General features: G+C 42.7%; 1 protein-coding gene across 3 annotated transcripts in view; it reads right to left on the bottom strand.

Moving 5' to 3' along the window:
* Positions 1-2933: 2933 nt before the first annotated feature.
* Positions 2934-15679, bottom strand: part of LOC130173718 (testican-1-like) — an 88260-nt gene continuing 75514 nt past the window's right edge. For all 3 annotated transcript variants that reach the window (XM_056383174.1, XM_056383176.1, XM_056383175.1), the window contains 5 exons: positions 8569-8688; positions 7957-8178; positions 6771-6833; positions 5944-6081; positions 2934-4372 (listed from right to left, as the gene is read on the bottom strand). In XM_056383174.1, the coding sequence (XP_056239149.1) occupies positions 4176-4372; positions 5944-6081; positions 6771-6833; positions 7957-8178; positions 8569-8688 (740 nt within the window). In that variant the 3' untranslated portion in view covers positions 2934-4175. The remainder of the gene's footprint in view (positions 4373-5943; positions 6082-6770; positions 6834-7956; positions 8179-8568; positions 8689-15679) is intronic.

Raw genomic sequence — 15679 nt, 5'->3', positions numbered from 1 at the left:
GATCCCTACTTATTACAATGTCTCTGCCAATTACATAGACAGGCTTTAGACCAGTGATCCTCAAATCTGGTCCTCGGGCCCTGGAGCAGTGCTGGATTTCTATTCTGTCAGGTAGTTAATTGCAGTCCCCTATGGTCGCAGGTCTAAGTCGGGTCCTTGATCACACAGCTAGAATGCAAGCTACCTGGAAGAACCAGCAGTGCTCTGGACCCTGAGGACTTTGGAGAGCCACTTGGACTTTTCACCTGCTGAAGTGGCAATCTTGGCACATGGCCTAGTTACATGGTGGGTGTGCAAAACGACACTGAGCAGACTCCACCTGCAGCCTGTTCTTCCTCTTAAACTGCTCAATATAAAGAAGATGCAGTACAAGTTAGAGCTTTATAGTATAGGATATGGATTTGATCTGATCATGGTGGGGTTTGTAGCTATTTCTTCTAACACATTACACTGTATCTCTTGTTTAGTCCACATGAAAGCAACCCAGATATAACATGAATTATTAATAGAAATATAGACTACCACATGGCTAATTGGTGGACAACATATAAAGAAACCAGAAACAACTTCATACACCACCATGATGAAGGAAGGATAACTTAAAACATTTGCTGCATTAAGCATGGTGCTAGATCTACAGTAAATATTCCACTGAAACTCACACAGTTCTGTACGTCACTGTGCATGTGTTCTCAAAGGTAAAGACTGTATGATACCAATGATCAGAATTAAAGGTAGAACACTAATAACTAACTAAATAATAACCCACATATCAACAGCTCATGTTAAATGACAACCTACATCAAACCCCCCACCCCCCCACCCCCCCAAAAAAGACCAACATTTGCTTAAAGCCCCCATGCTTGTAACCAATCCCTAGGTCCCACAGAGACCCCAGAACAATGGGAGTATCCACCTGACATGGAACCCATCTGTGGATAATCAAAAAGCAGGCAATAGAGAATTGAAAAAGAGAAACAGAGTGCCCTGGGGATAAAACACAACCATGCATCTCCCTCACTGAGATGAAGATGGAACTCACTCCAGGAGAGTGAGTGGGAGTGCGGAAGGGAAAAGAAACAATAATGAGACTGTGTGTGTGTGTGTGTGTGTGTGTGTGTGTGTGTGTGTGTGTATGTGTGTGTGTGTGTGTGTGTGTGTGTGATGACGAGGGTTGAAAGTGGGCGCTGGTGTGTAATAGATGTGTCTTGTGGTTAGGAGTGTGAATACTTTGTGCTTGTGATTAGTTGAACATATCCACCTTATTCCTTGCCCATAAAACCTTGCTTGAATAATGAACATGATTGGTTATTCATTTAACTGAACCGGCATCTGCAAGAGCTGGGAGTAGGCTACAGGTGTCTTCCCAAGAGGTTTGAGGGAGTAAATGATGTGGGAAGACAGCGTGTCACAGCTCTACTTCCTATTACTGAAGGATGGGAGGACGAACTGAAGTAGTGGCCTTAGAGCGTATTTATCCACTTCTGATTCTGTTGCTACTGACGCAATGAAGCAATCACGCATCCACATCAGTAGGTTAATGCTAAGCTTACTTAGTTTGTTATTGCTATCACTTCTTCAGGTCATTCTCCTGTTTCTCAGTAGTAGAAGGCAGAGGAATGAACACTCATTCCTGTTACAGAAAAAAAAGGTTTGACATTTTAGGAAAGCTTAATCACTGTCCTGCATCGTTAGATCAGAAGAATGATACCACTCTTATGTCTGTGCACAATATAACCTAAAGCTACTGCCAGAAGCAAGCCAGCTTATTGTAGCACAAATAGACCCGTGGTTATATAACGGAGACATGAGTGTATTCGTTGACTTTAGAAGTTATAGGAGGTTGATTTTTGTTCCCTTTAGACAGAGGTAGGCTAGCGGTGTCCTGCAATGTCCCGTCTTTGTGCCAAGACAAGTTAGACAGTTGCTGGCAACGGCTTCACATATACTGTACAGAGATCAGTGTTTTTTTTGTCATCTAACTCTCGATGGGAAAGAGAATAAGACTATTTCCCAAAATGTTGAAATGTAAGATGTGTTAGGCTGTGCTCCAACATCACTTATTTCCCAGAGGACACCTGTAGCATGCCGCTGAATCTTGAAGATTCTGGTTCAATGAGAGGAATAACCAAAAATTGCACGCATAATTCACATAAGGTATTATGGTGCTAAGAATAAGGTGGATACAATGCAGAAAAAAAGCAGCAGACACTGCTTGTGATGAAAGATGAACAAGTGAGACATTTTCTTTACAGCTTTTGTCATGTAGCCTCAGGACAGTAAAAGATGCTGCACTAGCCAGGGCCCCAGAATTGGGTGATTATACAGCCTCGACAGCTCCTGGCATAATTTGATGCACATAGTTAAGCCCATTGTCTATTGTATCTGACAGAGTGTGTTGTGAACTGCTGATTAGGCTGTTTCAAACCAGTAGATTCAGTTGTCCTGTTAGCCTCTGATTGTTGGTACAATGTGTTTTCAAAGTGCTGAGCGGGCTGTTTCAAGCCAATGAGGTCAGCTGTCCCATTAGCCAGTGATATTACAAAAACACTAATTAAGCTTTTATGTTCTTTTCTGTACCGCTCGCTTTGTGGTTCTCCTCTCTCAAAGGAAAGTGATAAGAGTATTTTCTGCTGCTACTATTTATGTCTGCTTCTAACTGGGGGAGCTGCTTTCTCAAGGTGGGAAAAGGTCAGAACTGATGAAGGGCTTTGATTGTTGTACTGCAGAGAAATCTGAGCTGCGGGAAAAAAAAATAAAACCATAAAGCATGAAAACTCACATAAATGTGTTTGTGGTTTCAAAGTGAGAAAAATATGTTTTTTTTTCTTTTTTTTTATTTCATCATGGTTTGGTAAAATAATATAAAATATGTGAGGCTTGCGCTGTAAATTGTACATCAGGAGAACAACAGACACATGGACACAGACCTGTAAGGTTCAAAAGACACCCAAAGTGCCACTTTACTTAAATTTTCAAAGTTACAAATAAAAGTTCACTTAGTTGACATGGTGAAGATTTCAATTTCAAATCACTGAACATATCCGATGTTGGGAGGCAGAACAGAGCCTCTTCTCTGCTCCCCCGGCTTCATGTGTCCTCCCAGCTCAGGAGCAGCTTCTTCCTCTAGTGTCCATGCACAGTCAAACAGCCTGAGCAGCCCTACCGATCAATTAGTAAAAGAATAGCTGGCTGAGACGCCGCAGATTTGGACTGAAGGCCTTGCAGTTCGCTTTTCTACACTGCTATCGCTCTGCAATGCAACTTCCTACCTCCTGAGATTGGGAGAAGAACCAAAAAAGACACTAGACAGCATCAACATAGCAACAAAGTATTGTAGCAGCCAAATAGGCATCACTTTCTGTTTGAGATGCATAGAGCTAGACCTGGCCAAGTAAAATCTCTCTTTTACAGAAACACGATGAGAAACATGCAACAACAACGACAATACATCATTAATCTCATTGCTTCCTGGGCTTTCTGGGACATTCAAGATCAACGATTAAATAATTTACAATCCTCCATGAAATAACAGAGAGAGAGAGAGGGAGCATCTCAGAGCCTGGGCGCGTGGCGGTGATTTGTGGAAACATTGATGAACACTGGAAGGAGCCCGACGGTGGGACACAGACCATGAGAATGAACCACTGACTTAGATACGGGGAATGTAATCCCCATTCTGGCCTTCCTGGAGGAAACATATTTACATCCAATACATCAGCTAATGTATCTGGGCTCACAGACTGACCAGAGGCTCTGACATGGACATACAGAGATAGAGGAGGGACGGAATAAGTGAAAGGAGATAGAGGGAGTAGTAGAGAAAACAGAGAAGTGTCCATGGGAGAAGAGGTTAAAGATTGCAGGTTTGAGGGAAGGTGGAAGCAGAACGTGGACAGCTTGAGCAGAATCTAACTGGGGCTTGACAGTTGTTGTTGAAATCTAATAGGCTCTCTGTTTTCTGTCTGAGGAAACACTTGAAAAGGAAGAGGTCGGCGAGGTTCACTGAAGAGAGAGATTTGGATAAGGGACAGGGATTACAGGAGCAAGTTCTGGAGCCAAAAAATGGACTGCTGCCAAGGTAACTGGAGGAGGAGACATTGGAATGGCTTCAGATCTGTGCTGAGTTAACGGAGTTTCCTGGTCGGCTGATGGCAGAGTAAAATGAAGCGGAGCTACCAAACATAGCCGATCTCGTCATCCTTGTCGTCTTCCTCATCCTCGTCGTCCTCGATGGCTCCTCTTGGGTGGATCCGGCCCCGTCTCTTCTTCTGCCGGCTCCGGACGCTCTGCGATGGCTCCTCCTCCTGGTCGTCGAGGAGAATGACTGCACCGCCGCTGCCAAAATCCCCTGATGTCTCCTGGTCCTCGTCTGTGAGGAGGTGCACAAAAAGATAGACAAACAGACATGTTAGAAACACAGAGAGATCCCTGAGTAGCAGACTCTGCGTAGCATGTGATTTCACCTGCCATATAACAGGTATCATTTTGGTAGTCACGCAGGTAAGTCAACTGTGGGACTGACCAGAATATACATTCTGTTTCTGAACAGCAGCACAAAAACAGAGACAAAAGTGTCGCCTCTCGATCCTCAACACAAACATATAGTCATGAGGTTGGTTCCAGGCTGGTTCGTGGCTGAGATCAGTTACACCAAGTTACAACTGCAAACATTATGGTAAAAAAGCGCTCTTTGACACAAATGTTGAATCTTGTGCAGCTACAGTGAGTCATTAACTCAGCTGCAGCTGCCAGCATTTTCTGAAAGAAATCCTTTGGTTTAAAATAGCCTATTTACACATGGCTACAAGTGTACTGTGATTGAATAGCCCTTAAGAGTGTTAAAACCAGTTTGGTGTCTGTGTGTTTAGACACAAGCTTGTGGAGTGCTTCTGTATTGTTGCCTGCTCGTTCTGCGCAGGGCCGAATGGAAGAAGTCCAAGCTACTCCAGCCCGAGGCCACTCAGCCAGAGTTAGACTTGAGCTTGTTAGACTAGAGACAAAGAGCTGCTGCTGTCAGTGTGTGTGTGTGTGTGTGTGTGTGTGTGTGTGTGTGTGCGCGTCTGGTGGCCAGAGAGAGAACTCATCAATATTGGAAGCTGCAATTACTGGCTTTGGACTGGACTGGCATTCGAGTGAGGCCTAATCTGTGACTGTGAGTTGGCTGTTTGATTGGTAATCAGTATGTCTGCCTGGATTCTTTCTTGCTAATTATTGTTCTTTTTTTTCCACTATGAAATCCCACTGCCATTGATTTGCAGCAAAGTGCCTCTATTGGCTTTTTGACCATTCCCTTTGAATTTCCACTGCTGGCTTGTTAACTACTTTTACATATCAAAGTGCTTAATTATATACATTCTTTGCCTAAATGCATCTTCACAGATGCCACCATCAGCTGCAGTTTAAGTGCTCAGTCACTGCCACAAATTCATATTTATAACAAATCTTCTGACTGTGCTTTCCGCTGACAAGTGTGACAGATCTTCATACTTGACTTGCAAGACAATGGAGTTTCATCAACACTACATGTGCTAAATATCTGAGGCATAGAGGATAGAATCAGACATATGAGTAATTGTGAACCAGCCAGACTGGCTCCGGAGGCATGCCTAATGTTATCTATTTCCTAAATGATCACTGATGGGTAGATACCGCTGAAGATAAAGAGAGACAGGGACAGAAACTAAGCAAAGAAACAGAACAAACTCGCAATTAAAGAGAGGCTCTGCTGTCTCTCTCGTCTGCAGCAGATTATAAAGGGAGAGACAAGACAGACTCACAGCAGTCCACCTGGATCAAAGCACTAATTCACAAAGACAGTTAGACAAATGGGAGCCAATAAAGACAGATACAACACAACCGAACCCCTTGTTTTGCTGAACTGAACTTGTGGGTGTTTGCATGTGTTGCTGTGGTGTGTGTGTGTGTGTGTTGTGGTCTTACCGCAGTTAGGGTTGCCTTGTTTTCTAGAGCCGGCGATCTCGTTGCCATATTTGTCCACACACCAACACTGGCCAGTGCTGCCATGACACTGGGTTGGTTTGAAGTAGCCCTCCTCAGTGCAACGAGGGATATAAGAGCCTATAGGAACAAAGGAGAGGGAGGGGAGGAAAAGAAGAGAGAAAGGAGGGATGAGAAAGACAAGGTTAGAGACAGGAAGTGATATGAATAGCGGGGAAGTATGGAGAACAACAAAGGCAAGGAGGTGAAATCTGATCCCTGCTCAGCAGAAGTTACATGTACGTGTCCTGCGGTTGCAACCAAAGTTCTTGTGTATTCACAGAGGGAGATCAACAATCAATTACTGCTGGGAAGGTTGCAGGACAACAACCATACATCCTGTTTAAGGGGAAGCAGTCACTTTCAATAAAACACACACATACACACACACACACACACACACACACACACACACACACACACACACACACACACACACACACACACACACACACACACACACACACACACACACACACACACCTATTTTCTGTTACCTTCATTTGACCCAGCTCACGCTCATTCTTCAAGCCTTTCTGTTGTGAGCTGGAACAATGAACATTCTGCCGTAGGGGACAGGTGACGTGTGTTCAAAATGTCAGGATGTGCTTTATTCTACGTGTGTATTGCATGTTTAATGTCTACTAGAGTCAATTTACCACGTGAGTATTTGTATGTGTGTGTGTGTGTGTTCGTTAGCATCCAAGGTGGGCATGTTTGTTTCTTGAACAGGACTAAATGACCGACAGCTGTCAATCATCCATACTGACCTATGAGGCTCTTCCTTCGACTCTGATTCTGGATCCTGCTCTTCTCGGTTTGGCAAGGCAGTCCTGCAACCAGAGAACAAACGAAACAGTTAAGCCATTAAAAGTGCTTGCGACATCATTTAACAGAGAAAGGCTCTTTCTCTGTCTGACCATCTGCTTTACTTTATGGTTACTCCATCTTCTTACCCCCCCCCCCCCTCCTTTGGGGAGAAGGCTCTGTCCAAACATTTCCTGCAGATTTTCATTCAGTCTTTGCCTGAATCTATTCTCTAAATCCATCATTCCCTTAAAGCACTGCAGTCTTGGTTTTGCTTGCTTGATTTAGCCCATTAACTACCATTTGAGCATGCCGGACATCACTGCCGTCAGTTTCCCAAATCATGCAGCACCATTACCCTTAAAAGGAAAATGTAATTGTTTTACACCCCAGATTGAATTCTGGATATTATGATAAAATTTCTCCCGGCTCAGAGTTGATGAGTGAGATCTGGAGATGCAGTGATGTCACTACAGCACAGCCCAAAAGGACAAGGAACATGACCCATCAGATGATCACACTGGCTGTAAACAGACGCCAAGATTTACACATATCCTCTATAACAAACAATCAGAGGTGGAGTTGAAGATGAGCACACCAGACATAAATGAATAATTCCTCACTGACTAGAAAAACTGGGTGTGGTAGCTACAGTAGGTCAGCGTAAAACTCATAAATCATATGCAAGATCTACTAACATTTAGAATTTAAAAAATGAGGTAACAGTTTTAAGGTTGTCTTTCATTTTCTCTTCCAAATATAGTAAGATTTATAGTTTGTTTACAGCCTGTTTGATCTTTTTACTGCCTGCTTTCACCCTGACGTCACCATGTCCCCTGATATCTGCTATGAAGTTAGGTAGTAAAATGTCATCATAATAGATAGGAATAATGGCCAAAAACAGAGGAATAAAATCCACGCTGTAGCAAAACTTTTTCTTGAAGACAAATGTCCTGTTTTCGGGGCCATCAGTTTGTTTCCGGTAACAAAAACGTTACCTTTTTTTTTTTTGTGTGTGTGTGTGAAATGTGTACAGTCCAGTAACCCTCAGTGATGTAGTATCACCTCATACTTCTTAACTCTTCTTCCCTGCTCCTATTTCCCACAATCACTGTGTTTGACCTCCATCCTCACCCCCTCCCCTCTCACCCTCAGGTTTCTGGAAGCAGTAACACCACTCGTTGTTCGACAGCTTGCTGTCCTTGAAGGAGTCACAGGAGTTGAAGAGGGGCTTCATGCACAGCTCATACTTGTCAAGGTAGATGGCGCTCAGCTCTGATTGGTCCAGCAGGAGGTCAAAGTTCATGTCTAGCTTGTTGAACATCCAGCCCAGCGAGTCCTTACAGATGGGCAAAATGCTGGTGTCAAAGTCTAGAGGAAGAAAGAGACAGAGAGACAAAAAAAAAAAAAAATATAGAGAAAAAAAAAAAAAATCAATGACGTGAATATTTCTGAAACTACAGAACATGACCACATCACTTTTCATTTCTATCTTTTTCAAGTAGCACACTGAGATTTTTTTTGTGTGTGTGTGCGTGTGTGTGTTATAGCAGAGCAGAGATGTGTTCAGACATGTTGACATTACAGAGAACAGAGCAGGGTCGCTGTCAACATCACTGCCAGCCCTCATGAGAGCTGGAAAGCATGGCTGTTCAACAGGAAAGAGCTGTACACACACACACACACACACACACACACACACACACACACACACACACACACACACACACACACACACACATTGTGGGGGGATGTACTCACGTCCAGTGGCAGAGTCAAAGCTGTCAGAGGATTTCAGATCTCTGTTGGCGTCGAGGTGGAGAACTCCAAACCAGTCCTTCAGTCTGGCAGCCAGACTGTGAAGCTCTGTGTCAGTGCAGGCTACACACACACACACACACACACACAAACAAACACAAAATAATGAGAGACGAAGCTGTCAATCTACTGCTGTCATCAGAGAGAAAAAAAAAACAATTCCTTTCTTGCTCCTTATCAAACTTTCATTTCATTTCTGCTGTGTGCTTTTTCTATCTGTGTTCGTCCTTTTCTTTTTCTCGTCCAACTCTTCTCCTTGAGTAAACACAATGGAGTGATAACACATACTGAATTGTCAATATCTCTTGACAGTTACCAAAGGAACCCAATCTGACACACACAAACACACACACACACGCACGTGCACACACATCCCTCTCTGTTTACTATTTAGTGCTGCTGCTCAGATGAATGGTTTATCTTTGTGTGGGGAAACTACACACATGCACACGCACACACACACACACACAGACACACACACACACACACACACACACACACACACACACACACACACACACACACACACACACACACACACACACACACACACACACACACACACACACACACACAAAGCCAATGGACAAAGGTTTGTTTGAAATCCCAAATGTCATCTTGCCCTCAAAGGAAAAATAAACATGTCTTGCAGTGAGAGGCCACTTGATCGTTGCATTTAATCCATGGTGGAGATGAATCTGTGTTTGTGTTTTTATGCATGGTCACACTCCCCTGCGCATGTAAAAAAAAAAAAAAAAAAGAAAATGCTGATCCACATCCAACATTGTGAAGCAAGCTCATGCTGCTCTCCATGCAACTACCCAAAGACAGCACAAACAGAACAATAGATATCCCTAATTAAAAGTATAAACCAGCCTCTGTTGCTGCCTCACAAAGCCCTGGTTCCATCAGCCCTGTGGGACTGACAGGGTCTGTCGGCAATTCAAGCAGACCTCTGCCTCTGCCTGTCTCCCTCTGCGTCTCTGTCTGTCAATCTCCATCTTTCTTTCACTTTCCCTCCTGCATATGATTGACATATTTTTTTTCGCCCCATTCAGTTTCTTCTGAGAGCTTGATAATGTGCCTGAAGGACAAGAGCCATTCTCCACCACGTACCGAGGCTGCCAATCTAAGCCCTCCAGCTTTGTCGTGGGGGATACAAAATGCAGGAGGAGGCTGTTAACATTCCTGTGGCACTCCAGTTTCAAAATTGAGGCAATTTTCCTGCGAAACATGCAAAGGTTTTGAGTGTTCAAAGAGTCACGTCTAAATACAAATCACGAGGAATTTTGTCTGAGTTTTGACTTCTAATTCTTGGATATACTGCGAGAAATCACAGAAAAAAAAAAAATTCTGCTATCACTCGCATGCAGATGCACTGAATCCTATACACACATCAGGCAGAGACAAATATCATCTCATCAAAGTCCCCTCTGTCACACATACTGTTATACACAGGTTTTTATTCTAATAGAGAGAACAGAACAGATTGGTCCCTGTGTGAAGACCCGGATCACATTTTGCTGTCAGTGGATAGAGACGTCTGCAGTTTGACATCAAAGGAGCATGTCACACACACACACACACACTTACGCATTTTAAGCAGGTATTTCCATTCTGGGCTGAGAGATGTCGTTATCTCTCTTATTAGAAGAGTTTCTGTTTTTGTTGAGTCATACTCTCCATGCTGTGGGTGAATCATATCCTGCATCCATGTACACACACACACACACACACACACACACACACACACACACACACACACACACACACACACACACACACACACACAGTAGGCTACATACAGTATTCTATGGTTATAGTTTGGGATTGTGTCATTATGCAGCTGCTATAAAACCATGGACGCCCCCGGTAACAGACTGGAGCTGAGCACAGGACAAATAACATTTATCTGGCCAGGCGTCCATGTGACATTAACTGTGGAATCCCAAGGTGGTCTCTGTGTGTGTGTGTGTGTGTGTGTGTTTGTGTGTGTGTGTGTGTGTGTGTGTGTGTTTGTGTGTGCGAGCGTGCGTGCGTGTGCGATATAACCCTTCAGGACCAGATAGATAACATTTCAGACTGCTCCTCATTTCCACGGTCTGGAGCAGAGAAAGAGAGCAAAATACCAACAGCTAAACATTATCTGTCTTCACCTCCTAAATAAATATTCTCCCACAGGCAGAAGTAGATCTGTTGCATGTCGCACTTTTCTGAACACAAACCTCTGGGAGGTTTTATCCCTCAGTTCATTTATATGTCAATTCTTCATCCCTGCACTAAATTCTCCCTTCATTGTCTTCCTTTCTGTTCCCACTTATTGCCATTTCAGACACTCTCTGCTTTTCATGATTCTTTTGTTGGTTTCCTGCTCATTTCCCTTTATTACCTCTTCTTTCTCCTCTAACTGTCAATTTTCTGAGATTCAGCAAAGGCCACTTATCACACCTGGCTCTACCTAACTCAGTTTCTCTCTTAGACTTAGAAGACCACTTTGAAATGGCCTGCTCTCCTATTTCTTTCTCTTACCTAAATTGCTTTGAGTGCTTGATTTTCCCAATCTCTCTCCTTGCATATCCCCCTACAGACCACAAAGATGTTCCTGTTTTTCCCTTTGATATCCACTCCCTCTGTTCTTCTCCTCGTTCCTCCACTTTTACTACTTTTGACTCCACTGCTCTCTCCATCTTTTCCTCTCAAGTCTCTTGGACTTTGCACTTCGGCCCACAATCAGTCTCGGTGGACCCCTCTTATCTCTTCTTCTCACTGCGACCCAAATTATCTCAGACAGCCCTGACACCGCTGCCTGTGTTAGGACTCCTTTTGTTGGGCAATGAGTCAGAAAGCTGGAACTGAAAACATTCACACACTCAAGGGCAAAGCATAGAGATAAAACGGCATGCTAACCACTTCTCTCTCTGTCTGAGCTACATCAGACTCAGGCAGGCTTAAAGATGTCAAACATACAACTAACACCAGTGGCTTTCTACAGGTGGTCACAAAGAAATGGATTCAGCATTGCTGCTGTCATTAGAAAAACCTGATCAAGAGTCTCAGTCACCTCAAAGGAAACAAAATTTAACTCAGACAACAAAGTAGACTTATCTCAGAGCTGGACTCAGGGTTGCTTTTATTCCTAAGCCTAAAAGTAGATTCACATTTGGTCACTAACATCTTTAAAAAAAATTATATTTCAGCCCACGTCTATGTACAGATATTTTGGAAAAATATTTCAGACTGCCCAAATTTACTTGATATAAATGAAACTTTTCTCTAATCTTTTTCATTCCCTTGATCACAAAGGTGGCCAGATGAATAAATCTGCAGTTCAGTTCATAAAAGGAAGTTTTTATGTGACTGAATGATCTTCTTTCTTCTTCTTTCTTCTTCCACAGATTCCACAGAAAGATCAGGAAAACTGTGGATCTTCTTGCAGCCAAACCTCAGCCTCTCCCTGATCTGAACACTGTGTAGGCGCACAATCAGACAGCATGGCTTGCTGTTGTGATTACCGGCGCAGTGTGCAATGCCCTCTTCCATAAATCTTGTTGGGTCACTGGACCCTACCCCTCAATCCCGTAACTTACATTAAATTTGCAAAACTGACCTTTTGTTATAGGGATCCTCTCTTCCTTTAGCCTCTTTCTGCTCCACGAGCTGCGAGTCAGCTTTGTTTGCAAATTCCTCGAGAGAAACCATTTTCTTTTTATGTTCCTCCAGCAGTTTATTTAAAGAAAAAAAAAATGTTTTACTTCATCAAGCCTCTAAAGAATTCATATGGCAAAAGGCTGGGGACGACTGCGCTAAATTAACTATTTGTCTGGCTGATCATACGAAGCCCGTCATTATTCACTTGACAAAAATGTTTTTCCATCGTTAATTAACTTTTTGTAGAAATATGCCCATGGTCAGTGTAGCAGATGTTAATTTTGCGGGGCTCTTAATTAATTTGGTTATTTTCCAACTTAGAGTTATTTTCCAGGGCTTAATAATGCAGTAAAGTGGACCCTGAACAGATACATTACTTTTTATCTGTTATTACTGCAAAACAAATTATGACCAAGTGGTGGTAACAGTTCCTGTGAAATCATAACTGGTCCAACTGGTGTGTGAAACTAAGTGCAAATACTGAGCAGTTCACCATGGAAACCACCTGTAACAACTCATGACTCAGCTTCCTGTGTTAAAGAAATGAACAAAAATTTCCACTGAGGAAAGAGGAGAGAGAAACAAAGCTTGGGTTTCTCAGGAAAAAGATATGGATAGGAACATGTGGTTTATATATTTTCAGCAGCAAATTTAATTCTTAAATGTAAGAAAAGCTACAATAGATGATGATGATAATTTTGGCAGCAGCTGGAACAGGTAGAAGCCTTTGGCTAATAAGTTTGCATGTCAGAACTACAGATCCTCAGGTATGAACGCTGCTGTATCCTCAAGCCAAACAGCTACTTCCTAATTGTTACAGTGGAGACACTCGTGTGCACAGAGAGAGATATACTGTAGGGGGAGATTTGCCAAAGCTTATTCTGTTTGCCCCACTTCCTACCCATCACAGATTCTATGACAGCAAACTGTTACACAGGATGAAGTGGTAGTAGACAGCCCGCCAGACACACTTTCAGTTAGGAGAAGCTATCGATCAGGGCCGCAGGTCAAATAAAAAAACACTGAATCATGGTTGGAAGCTGTCCTTCTTATCCTTCTTCCTTCCTCCCTCTTTCCCTCTGACCCAACGCTTCCTTGTTTCTGATGCCTGCGAATCAGATCAGTAGAAACTGGCAGCCAAAAAAAAAAGAAAAAAAGAAATAAAACTACAAGCCATCAGTTTTTCACAGACTGGCTCAGGCACAAATGATCTGCTGTATGTGGTGAGGTACGGCTAAATTGCATCCAGCACAAAAGATATAATAGAAACCAGTTTTCCCTCTACCTGTCTGACAAAAAAAAACAAAAAAACCCAATACAAGAACTCCTTGGTTAATACCAGACAGGGCATTTTCTTCCCATTTGCTGTGATGACCTTCTCCTAAGAGACAAACACTAATAGACACCAATCTGATCATTTCAGGACAAAGAGCACATATAAGAGAGGCCAGAGGAGAGCGTCTTTGTTGGGTCGCATGGAGAAGAAGCTTTCACTTGTATTGAGAGGAAGTTGTGGACAGTAGGGGGAAAATAAAGTCACCACAATGAGTCACAAAATGAGCTACAATGTTGTCATGGTTTCAATGAGTTATGGTGTGATCTACAATTTGAGCCCTAATTCTTTATTTTATTACTTTTTTTTTTCAGCCTCGCTTACATTTTGGCAAATTAGCACATTTAAAAGTATGCCGAATAAGCTATTTACAGTTCCTGTTTGCAGTGTAGTGGATGTGGATGACTTTGACACTGAAGAAAAATGTGATGATTCTCAAGGAAGTTTGGGAATTCAAAGGTGCATCTTTTTCTATTATTACATATACATCCAGCTGTTTCTTGCATTTGGGTTTTTTTTTCATTTTACTTTAAATGTCTCTCATGCAATGAAAACTCCTTGTCTGACGAGGCATAAAATGGCATAAAAATATGCCATACCTTGCCACATAACAATCACTGATTCATTTAAATGTTTGTCACAACCGTCAGTTTCATTAACACATTCTGTCCATCTTCTGTACCAGAGATGCATCTTCTTTGTTCCCTTTTAGCTCGGCACAAATACGCAACAGTCCCGCATCATCGCCAGATGCTGTGGTTGTGACTGTCATAAGGAAGTGATGGAGTGCGACCTTCCCAAATTACATATGGTGACAATCCCTCCATGCCTGTTTACGTCATGAGATAAATGTGTTCTCCGAACTTCTGAATATATAACTCCTGGAGACGTTAGGCGTTGAATGCCTCCACGGGTCTCCATTATCACATTTAAATGATTAACTATGTCGGTCATGTAAAAGAGAAGGAGAGACTCTAAATCCAGACAGAGGAAAGGTGTGTGCGGTGATCACCTTGAGACATGACGAGCGTGATCTGATCAGGTCAAGATGAAAGGCAGATGGAAAGGGAGAGAGGGGAGATGGGAGGCGGTGGAGTGAGGTGACACTTCTTAACAAGGTAACAGAAGGAGAAAGAAATGGACTGAGACAGTCAGATAGGAGATATGAGGAAGATAGAAGGTCAGATTCATTAAAAAGATACAAGGGTATGTTTGATTTTCTTTGCCCCAAGCTGCCAGCGGCGAAGAACAATCTCACTGGCAGTGAGTTAAGGTTAGCCCAGATAATGATCATAATACACTGTCTGCACGGAGAGGGAGACAGGTAGAGTTAGAAGAGAGACATGTACTAAGGGAGAGCCAGAGACAGAACCACTTTAAACCTGAGGAAAATGACTATTTTTGAAAAGTGAAGTAATTTTAAAAAGGATTTCTTTAATCATTTGCTAGAAGGATTGGATTTTGGTTTAGGTTTGACTCACTCCAACAGTCCTGAGAGGAGTGTGAATCAAACCAGACAAATAGCCAAACTTTGCTACTTTTGCTGTGCTGCATATTCGGAGCAGTTCGCCAACAACCAGATATAAACAAACAGTAGTTGTATAGTTGCTTTTAAACTTTTGAACTGGTTGTATTAGCATTAAGACTGGATTTTACTTCCCTGTTAATAATGGCGGCTTTGTAGACTGTTTAGCACCAGATTGTTGACATCTCTGTCATTCTTTTCACCAAGTGGGACGTATCACAGCCGTGACAACTTCCAGATGTCTCGTTGTTAATCATATTTTTCTGACTCAGCTGTGATATGAACGTGTCACAGTTTAAAAACATTGACTGCTGGTCGCAGCCGGGATGCAAATGTGGTTTGTCCAACCAAACCTCCTGACACCCTCGCTAAGAGGTTTTGCATCACCATTAACAACATCCTGGACACAGGAGTAGGTTGTCGGGAGACTGAAACATAATTTGTTTGAAGTGTTTGAGCAAATGATCAAGCGAGGACAGTCTCAACAGGACTTATAAAAAATGTTCTACTGGTCAGCACTCTGGAAAACAAAATCCCCAAACTATTGG

Source organism: Seriola aureovittata, chromosome 8, assembly GCF_021018895.1.
Source record: "Seriola aureovittata isolate HTS-2021-v1 ecotype China chromosome 8, ASM2101889v1, whole genome shotgun sequence".
Classification (NCBI taxonomy): domain Eukaryota; kingdom Metazoa; phylum Chordata; class Actinopteri; order Carangiformes; family Carangidae; genus Seriola; species Seriola aureovittata.
The sequence above is the reverse complement of the archived record's forward strand: the minus strand, read 5'-3'. Positions and strand labels throughout refer to the sequence as shown.